The sequence below is a fragment of the Triplophysa dalaica genome, chromosome 11 (genome assembly GCF_015846415.1).
Source record: "Triplophysa dalaica isolate WHDGS20190420 chromosome 11, ASM1584641v1, whole genome shotgun sequence".
In the NCBI taxonomy this organism is placed as follows: domain Eukaryota; kingdom Metazoa; phylum Chordata; class Actinopteri; order Cypriniformes; family Nemacheilidae; genus Triplophysa; species Triplophysa dalaica.
The window spans coordinates 13,616,624-13,626,619 of record NC_079552.1 but is presented as its reverse complement, the minus strand read 5'-3'; the positions used below and the strand labels follow the sequence as shown (position 1 = coordinate 13,626,619).

Sequence of the window (9,996 nt, the reverse complement as noted above, 5' to 3'; positions counted from 1 at the left end):
TGACTCTGAAAGCGATTAGATTTCCGTTTCCCTTGAAGAGCAGGAGGAGGTGTACGGAAGTAGCGTGCACTTTTATTAAGCATCATACACCATCTCATACCGGCGAATTGGTAAAACGTCATTAAATTTTATGATCGACTTTGTCCGCGTTCACAAAACAAATGCCAAAACATCCTTAGCGTTGACTCTGCGATTCTTTGTCGTTTATTTATACTGTTATAACTTATCTTTGCATTAAACAGAATCATACCTAACAGGTTGCTGTAGGTATGAATAATTTTAAAGATCCTGCCTCGCCTGCGAACGAAAAGCGGACGAATAATCACCAAGATCACGACTCTCACTGTGGAACCGATGTGGCGCGCGCACGATGGGCTCTTCTACGACATGTGAGGGGTTCCGTATACTGCTTTTCATGTCATCTGGCGCAGACAAACGTTTATACAGTGATAAAACATGCATTGACATATGCATATGGTTTTGTCGTAACAGGTTCTGAAAGAGAAGCAGCTCGACAGCTCTGATGTTCAGCAGGTATCAGTGCGCAGGTTCTCCTCCTTTAACTTGTTCTCCAGGAGCAGGGTCACTACCACAGAGACGGGTGACCCGTCAGATGGCCCGTGGGTGGAATACAGAAGTACAATCTTTCCCCAGTACAGTGCCTTACTCAGGTGGGTTTAGGAAGAGTTATTATTGCTTCACTATTTCTTTTTCTTGAGACCTGTTAGACCTATGGCCATTGTCATACTTTCCTGAGTTGCACTGGAAGAACATCTATAACTTATTTATTGAATAAACATTATACTAGAAAAGTTTAAAAGTTACAGGGGTCATATGACAAAGCTTTGTTTTAGATGTGATGGTATGTGTATACATGATTGAAGGTAAAAAAACCTGTATTTTTCAAATACCATGCATGTTTGTATCTCCTCTTTGCCCCGCCTCTCTGAAACGAGCGGATTCTTTACAAAGCTCATCACTCTTAAAAGCGAGGTGTGCTATAATTGGCCAGTAATCCTGTGCGTAGTGATTGGTCGAAGACCGCAAGCGTGTGACAGAAATGTAACGCCTCTTACCATATTTAGAACATCAGGTTCCAAAGCAACTGTACTGACAGGTACGCCCATCTTACTTGCGTATACATTTGTGCGGTCAAATCATACTCAGAAAATGATGTAGATTTGTGGGAGTGTGGTTACACGAGGCGTTTCAGGCAGGTCTGGATGAGCATTCGCTTTTAGATAGAATGCTTTTTTTTGTTCCTACACTTTAATTGTAGCAATATGAAGTGTCTAATACATGCATGGGCAACACACCAAAGACACAGAAAAACACGTATTCTCGCCACACGACCCCTTTAAACTAAAGCATATTTAACTAGCGTAAAGAATCGGCCTAAGTTTACATATCCGTGCATCCCTAGTTGCACGATAGACAGGTACTAGAAAAGTATCTCGATACACACTGTTAAATCGATACAAATTTCTAATTTATTTGGTACCGGTACTTTCATGACGCGCGTGTTTCAAGGAAAACGCATCCTGAAATGCGTCCATTTGCAGTATCAGTATGTTTGCGCGCATGTGCTCTCAGCGCTCTCTTCGGTCATTGGACGCATACAACTTTCTTTCCACCTATTTGCGATTTATATTTCTGAGTGACGACAAAATGAAAGTCATGGCGGCCAACATAAGTGCCATTTCCGTCTGTTCACGGCTTGTCAGGGAAGTTAATGCGCAAAGGGGCATTATAGCCGAGTTAAAGCGTGCGCAAAGTACAGACGAAGTCCGTTTGTGCAGAATCTGTGGACCAAAAGAGCCAACCTGATCAGCTTGGCCTTGGCAGAGCCTTTCACCAACAGACATCCCGACCGTTTAACGTTAAAGAACTTTAAAAGTGTAACGTATGTGAATGATAACAATAGCCTGAATAATGATTTATTTTGTAACAAGCCAATACTACCAGCATTTACAACTAGGCTCCATTATTATTCTAAACATTAGTTAGCGATCATGAACTAATAAAGGGCATTTATACATCTTAATGGCACAAAACTATTCTAGTTGAGTTAGAGGTTTTCTCTGGATGTGAAAGAGATGTGGATGTTATTAATATTTCCGAACCCATTTTTTACATCGTAACAAAAAGTTGCCTGGACCCCTAGTTGAAGACCCATACTTTAAAAATTAATATGTTAATAATAACTTTCTTTTTTATAAAATAGAGAAACCTGGTACACTGTTAAAAGCGTAATTTACAAAATGTTATAGTTTTGTATAGATATTTATGTAAAATGTGAATGTCCAAAACTGTAATTTTACTGTAAAAAACAGTCAAATTACAGAAAAAGAAATTCATTTATGGTACATTTCTGACCTCCCAACAGCTTGAAATTTTTACCTGATTTTTTAAATCTATTTTTGAAATACGGTAAAAAAAAGACTGCAAATTTTTCAAGAAAAGCAGAGAAAACCTTGTAATTTTACAGGAAAAAAATGTATACTACGGAATATTTCTGGCACCACAGCAACCTGAAAATTTCTGTTTTTATGGGACATTTTACAGTGTATACTTGACATTTGCATGGAATTGGCTTGCCATGTCTTTCATTAGTTTCTTTAAAGTTACTATAACTTGTAGTGAGTTGAAGCGTTGTAGTGATCTAATTGCTTGTTTCGGAAAACATGTTTTAGTCAACATCTTTTCCATGTCTTTGGACTATGTACAGTTCATGTGTAAATCATGCTTATTAATGCATTTCAGAGACAATCTTGGCCCCCTTAGAGTGGATGAGGTGCTCAACAGCTTCGACAACACAGGGAATGTCTGTGAGTACCCTGTCTGTGCATGTTCATGTGTTTATTAACAGCTGATGTCAAATACAAAACACACTTTAAACCCAAGTGCATTCTTTGAGATCATGTAGAGGTCAACATGCTCATTTACTGTCTGATTAGAGATCAACATTGTTTAACTGTCGTCTTAAACAGAACATATCTTCTGTCAGACCAATAAGTGTATAGATCAAGCTGCAGATCCATGAAACACCAGAGGCAGGCACACTTGAGCTTTATAAGCACATCATTGACTTCTGTCTATGAGTTCAAATAAGACTCTGTGAAGAGTATGACAAATTTATCACACAGTGTAGGTTATATATACAATTAATCTAGAATTAACATGGGTCATCACTCTTTCGGCATTGAAATACATTTTTATTCATGGACGTCATTTTTTTCTCTCAGTCCTAATAAGTTTTGCCATTGAGACTTGTGTAAGTCTTGCCAAAGTCACATTTATCCATTTCCTGCCATTTTAAGGAGCCCTGTCATACAGATTTAAAAAAATGTGAGTAAAATAAATACAATTACTTTTAAAAGTTACTTTTCTTTTGTTGCTTTGCATAAAAGAAAAACCCTTTGACTTGAAAACGTTTCTGAAACTTTTGGATACTGTGTACCTGTTTTGTAAATAAAGGAGGCTTTCTCTGTTTCGGATTTTATGTCTTGAAATATTTGCTTCTTTTACTGGATTAGTGAAAGGGGCAGCATGAATGTCCTCTGCAGCGGGGTCATCACTTCTCTTTTCAAAGCTTCCTCTCAACCACTCTTAATTGATCTTACGCATTGGTAAACCCAAACATCTCCCCCATCGTCATTGTCAGCTCAGCCAGGCGGGTTCATTGTCTGAAAAGGGGGGCGCCTCTTGTTTTACCCACCTCATATGCCCAGTTCAAAACCCTCGCCTGAGGATTCACAAGCCGAAAAGTCTCTATGTCCTCTGAGGCGCTGAATGTGGATTAGCTATCCAAATGTATGGATTACGATGATCCAACTTGTCAGGAATGGAAAGGTTGACTGTGCTGTGGGTTTAAGTGCTGTTGTTTCCAGCCGGGATCAAGAGGGACACAAAAAGGTCTTATCTGAACATGCTGGATGAACACGAGGAGGTTTAGAGAGGCTTGTTGACCACCGCTTTGGATTCAAACATCAGCCTTTCTACTGTCATGTGATTGGGTCAGATGTTGATTAAAAACCCCCAAAATATATGGAGACTATCCAACATGATTTGTCAACACATCCTTATACTTATTTTAGAGACTTTAAAGGGATCGTTCACACTAAAATTGTGTTGTCATTTAAAAGCTGTATGACTTTCCTTCTTCTACAAAGCAGAAAAGAAGATGCCATTGACTTCCATTGTATGCACACAAAACCACAGAGACATTTCTCTTTTGTGCTCAACAATGGAGTCATACACATTTCATTTCTAAAAATGATGATGGACAGATTGTGAAGGTTTATGTTCCAAGATGAATTTACCGATGTTGCACATCCTGCATTCGTTTATGTAAAGTTAGACACATGTCTCATCGGGTCACATGACAAATATAGGAACCGATTACCTCGAGACAAATCGAGACAATCATGCTTTCAAACATGCAGCGCTTAGCCTTAGCAGGGTTTCCCAGAATAGCCTACAATCGCTGATCTCATGAATCAAGTGTGATGGTGACTTTTAGAGCATTTTTCAAAGCGTAATGAGCATTATTAGCATGCGTGCCTCTTTCCTTTTTACGCCGTGTGTTTGTTTGTGTCAGTCCAATGCCCTCCACTGGCGTCCCTGGGCTTCCTACCCCCTGCTTGAGCAATTATGCAGATTGAGGGACCCAGTATACTAATTGCTCAGATTGAGGCTGTTCTACGAGACCTGTCAGGGTCAGAGGTCTGCCTCTCCATCTCTGCCTTATTCTCCTCTCCTGTGTCGGTGAGAGTTAATTAACAACTGCTCTCAGACTGTTTACAGAACAGCTCGCTGACCAGACCTGAGCCCTCATTAACGCCCAGCGGCCTGTTGAGCGTGCGCTGGAGGCTTTGTGTCAAAACACAAAAAACCCAACTCATCGGTGAAAGTATCATCAATCAATACCGCTGATGAAAAGGCCAGGAACGGCTTTCGCGACAAAGCAGGCGACAGGAAATATTGCCTGTGTTTGAGCGACCCAAAACCGACCGCGGCTTCGAGCTGAATGACGAAGGTCTGAAACAGTTTAAAGTCATTACGTGAAACAGCGTTACGCGATAACCTACTCGCGAGGTGGCATTATAGAAGGATTTTCTTTTCTATGCAAGCGCGAGTATGAAAGCAAACGTTGTTAATCGCGGCTACAGGGGTCAGCGGTGGGACCAGCTCTATCGGCTGAGGGCTGTGATAAAGAGAAATTACAATGCTAGACTATGCAGGGTCATTGTGCGAGGGGTAATGCCACAGTAATTACCAACATACCTCAGCAACCAGGTAACACTTTTGCTTTTGTTGGAAAGGTCCTTTCTTGAGTGGAGAGTGTGTGAATGAGGAGGACGAAATAACAGTCTGTTAATTCACACTTGTGCATTTATCAGACTTTTGCGTTTCATTGTTTTTGTGTTTTGTAAGGCCGCGACTCCTCATGAAGTGTGCTATTTGCAATCCTTTGTGTGCTAGCTACTATTGCAAAGATTTTTTGGAAATGTGGAGCTGTGCACAAATTATCATTCTATAGACCAAGGTAAAAAGCGCTGGTCCAAGTCTGGTACAGTTTTAGATTGTTAACACTTTACAAACGTTTAAACAGAATACAACCAACAGAACATTTATAACTGAATCAAAATGTTAAACGAATAGCATTACGATTTAATTGTATGTAATAATAAAAAATGAATGTCCTGTTGGAACGGTGTTTACATTTTGCTAAATGGTCTGTATCATTTAACTACTTTAACAAAGTGATTAGCTATGAGTGATTGTGCCATAGTGGTTTCGTCATGAGTAAAAGTGTTGAATGGTTGCATTATTTTATGTATTAATTATTGTGATTATTGTATTAATTTAAACAAAAACATTTTTTTTTATATTTGATAGTTTTATTGTAGATTATTGAATGGGGAAACCGCAGTATCTTTTCAGCCTTTTTATTGTTATGTTGTAAAGAACACCAGTTTGTCTACAGGCCTCTATTTCCCGGTGAAATGGAGTGTATTAGTGTATTTGTGTCTCTGTGTGATACTGTGCTCCCATTGGACGTAAAGTAATTAATGCTGTGTAGTAAATTTGTCTCTCGTTTCCTCGTGTCCATCAGCGCACACTGCTCTGACGTCCCATTGGTGTGTTTGTGGACCCCCCAAAAGGCTTGTATTCACAACCTTGTGTACTGAGCCCCCCTCGTTTGCCTAGCAACCATGCCAGTTCTCCAGCAGCACTAATGTACTTGATGATGTTTTAAAACAAATAGATCATTTATCTGATTAGCGTCTTGGTGGAAAACAAGGCATGTGAATGGCCACCTCTTACTCTGAGCTTGGGCAGTACTCCAAAAACCTGACTCCAGCGAGGGGTGTGTGTATGTGTGTGTCTCTGAATGTATGTTTGTGTGTAAAGCACTTCACGTAATGACTCTCGTACACTTATTTTTGTAAGTGCTGTCTCTCTGGTTTGCATTTATGTCTCCTAATTAACAGAACTAATATGTCTAATCTGTGTGTTTTTAATGGGCTTCAGTTGTATTTATATTATTTTTCATAGATTTTTCTACATGGTAGGATTTTCCTCTCTGTAAATTACATATAAACAGACAAATGATTGATCAAAAAAGGGATTCACAGACTAATTTATATAGCGATAGCAGAGTAATCTTTTTCAGTTTAATTCAATATATTTTTTTCTTAAACTTTAGGCATCCCAGAAGTTTGTTTTGGCAATATGTAATTCTCATAGAAAACATTTTGTCATTTTGATTTATACATTTTGGACTTTTGTTTTATGCCTGTCTTAGACATGACATTTTACTTTTACAGTATATAATTTTTTTTTAAAAAGTGTAAAAATTGTAAAAAAAATTACATATTTACTTATCATAGTATTTTTTGTAATTTCGTTTTTTTTCGTTTTATATATTATTTATTTTTAATGGATAAGGATAGGATAGAATAAATTTAATTTCCACCACAAAAAAATATAAAGCATATATTTTATGTATGTATTTGAAGAGTTCTGAAGTCCTCATGCCCAAAGAAGCCCAAAGTAAAAAAAACACATCCTTCTTGTGTTTTATTAAATAAAACTTGGTTTTGTTACATACATTATGACAACACTGAAGTATTATGATTTCAAATGTGCAGCACTGATAGGATGAATTTCTCAAATCACACAACTTTGTTTAATTGCTGTCAAGGTCAGTTCGGTGAGGTCACAGGCACGGTGAACAGTGTTGAGTTGCTCAGTGTCTGACAGCTGATCGGAGGGTTATGGGTTCCATACCCCCCCCAGCTGGCCACAGTGCAGCCCGCCTTTTGTATTTGACCAGCCAGCCCGAAAGCCGGGGGCCGGTACGCCTCAGAGGGAGAGCCAGTGAGGAGAAAAGGAACGAAGAAAAGGAGAGAAGTAATTACGTCCAGTCATTGAGTTCTGAAGATCCCCCAATGTTCATTACAGGGGCCCTGCGTTGGCGACAAAACGTCGGCCATTTGGAGCGAAAGAAGAAGGAATGTATTGGAGGAATATGACACCTCCAGATCTCAGCGTTGGCAAGAGAAGCAAGATTAAAAAGCTCACACCCCCTGCTTTTGGGTTATGCTATAATTGCCGGGCTTAGTCATTGTCTGCACTTTGTCGTTGTGTCACGAGACAGCGGCCCAACACTTTTGCTTTTTGCCCAGTCCTCGTCTTTCTTTTCTGCATTCTCCTGGTGGTGTTTAACGAAAGTTTATTTCATAAAATGATCAAAGTGTGCACATTAAACGTGTATGCTTGACTTAAATGATGAAGGCCTAGAAAATATCTATGATCTATAGACTCATCACAGCAGAACAGTAAGTTAAAAACAATTGTGCTTCCTCTTAATAATCAAAATCATAATACTTTCATCTTTCTAGCCTAGTTACGAACGAATGCTGTCAATAGATATTTAGAACAGCTTCAGCCGCCGAGTCTTTCTCTAATTTTGACCTTTTTACTCACAGAGCGAGCAGCCCATTTCTTTTCTAGCAGGTTAGTTCCTGTCTCATTGTCTTGGTGGAGCCGTGTGGGGACGTAATCTTCAGCGAAAAGAAGAAGTCATTTATTAGTCCCTGCCCCGGGGTTCATGCTTCACAAAACATATTGAAGTCAGGGGGACCAATCACGAAGCAGAGTTAGGGGAGTGCGGTGGGGGACATCATAGTCCTTCTTTCTCCCAGCTCTCCCTGCCCATCCGGCCCAAAGGATTATGGGGGATTGATGTAGTGCTGGTCCAGGGGCCAGATGATGCCAGGACTTCCAGCTGAGCTTTTTAGGTGTGTGTCTGTAACACACCCACATAACCAAGGCACATCTTATACAGTAAGAAAAGTGTCTAATTGTAAGTACAAAACCTCATGTACATGCAAGTGGGCCGATGAGCGTATCTTCACATATCTGACCATCATTTGAGAGTCACGCAATCGTTTTTCCGTCCACTTGCTTGTAAGTACACCAGTTAAAGAGCTTGCCAACACCCACCCCTTCTCCAGAGCACAATCCCATCACGCTCTGTATAACAGTTTGTACCGCACAAAGATGCACACAATGATACTCATCCACACACACCCACATTCCCTCCAAACAATCCAGTTGATGCTTTTTTGTTGCCTTTCCAAGTGGCTTTTTACAACTGTTCCACAATGGAGTAGCTAATTACTGTAGATTTGGAGAGCTGGTTAATTGATCGTGCTAGCGTCCTAATTGCATCTCTCTTACCTGGGGCCTCTGTGATGGCAGTGAATGCCTCTCATTTGACCTCTGTGTTTTGACACAGTGAGAAAAACACATTGCTGAAACTCTTCACGGGGATACTTGTGGAAAGGAGGCATGTTTATTTAGATGTTTTCAGGATCGGTCGTTTTAAAGCACTCGTGGTGGTCGCTATATTCGAGTCTCTCTCCGCGTCCCGCTGCACTTGTTTGTCATTCTTCGTTTGTGACATGTGTCCAGTTGGGGGCACTCTCATACTTTTTAAAACCCTTGACTCTAATCCGACACAAGTCTCTCATCCCTGTTCTTAATTCTCCCCATAACACTCTAAATGGCGCCCGTGTAAATCCCAGTTTATCAATCTCGCACCCCTCCCCTTAACTGTTCCCATCAAACTGACCGGTGCGGCTAACTTGCTAAATTGATGCTTAATTCCACTTGTGATAAAGATATTAATTGAAAAGTGTCACATTACGCTTCGTGAAGTGGTAATTCAGTCTGTCTGAACTTCGCACCCGTGCTGTCATTCATTCGCTCGCTCACTCTCAATTTAACACACACACGTGCGCACGCACCCTGTTGATGTGATGTTGCCCTCACTGTTAGCGTGAGCCGGGACGCATAGAGCGCTCCAAAGTGGGGCACCGCTGATCAATGAGAATCGTTTAAGTCCATTCTCTCCCAGACCACAAAACCCAGCGTTTTACTAATCAATTCAAAACAAGTGTCATTGGCTTTTCCAGTCCGCCGTGCATGTAACTTCCAAAGCATGTGTAGTAAAAGTGTTTGCATCCCTCCAAGTCTCGGCTCGGCGGGAATGCGTGTGCACATGTCTGGAAGATCTTTCGCATTTTTTGCCCCTCTTCTGTTTAAACGCCCGTACGCGTTTGTGTGTACTCCTGTGTGTACACAAGAGCACTGCATCAGATTAAATTAGCCAGTATTGTCCTGTTCACTAAAAGGGGGCTATGCTATTAGCAACCTTTCTAAGGACCGCCGCATCCCGCACCAGGCAATCAGATCACTCAAGAGCCTCTTTCCCCCGCCGTGACCTGGGCTCCAGGCCGGGCCGTCGCTCCTCTAATGCCCCTCTCCAGCCTCTACTAAGCCCCCACCAGCCAGCGGCAAGCCCCCTGCGTCCTTCACCTCACACAGGGGAAGAAAGACAAGGTCACGCACATGGAGAAATAAAGCCGAAATGATTCCCATTCAATTGAGGTGAAGCATTCCATTTAGCAGCTAGCCCCGGGC

General features: G+C 40.9%; 1 protein-coding gene across 3 annotated transcripts in view; it reads left to right on the top strand.

Moving 5' to 3' along the window:
* The first annotated feature begins 52 nt into the window (after nt 1-52).
* Nucleotides 53-9,996, top strand: part of camkmt (calmodulin-lysine N-methyltransferase) — an 81,093-nt gene continuing 71,149 nt past the window's right edge. For all 3 annotated transcript variants that reach the window (XM_056761246.1, XM_056761243.1, XM_056761245.1), the window contains exons 1-3: nt 53-389; nt 493-671; nt 2,764-2,828. In XM_056761246.1, the coding sequence (XP_056617224.1) occupies nt 270-389; nt 493-671; nt 2,764-2,828 (364 nt within the window). In that variant the 5' untranslated portion in view covers nt 53-269. The remainder of the gene's footprint in view (nt 390-492; nt 672-2,763; nt 2,829-9,996) is intronic.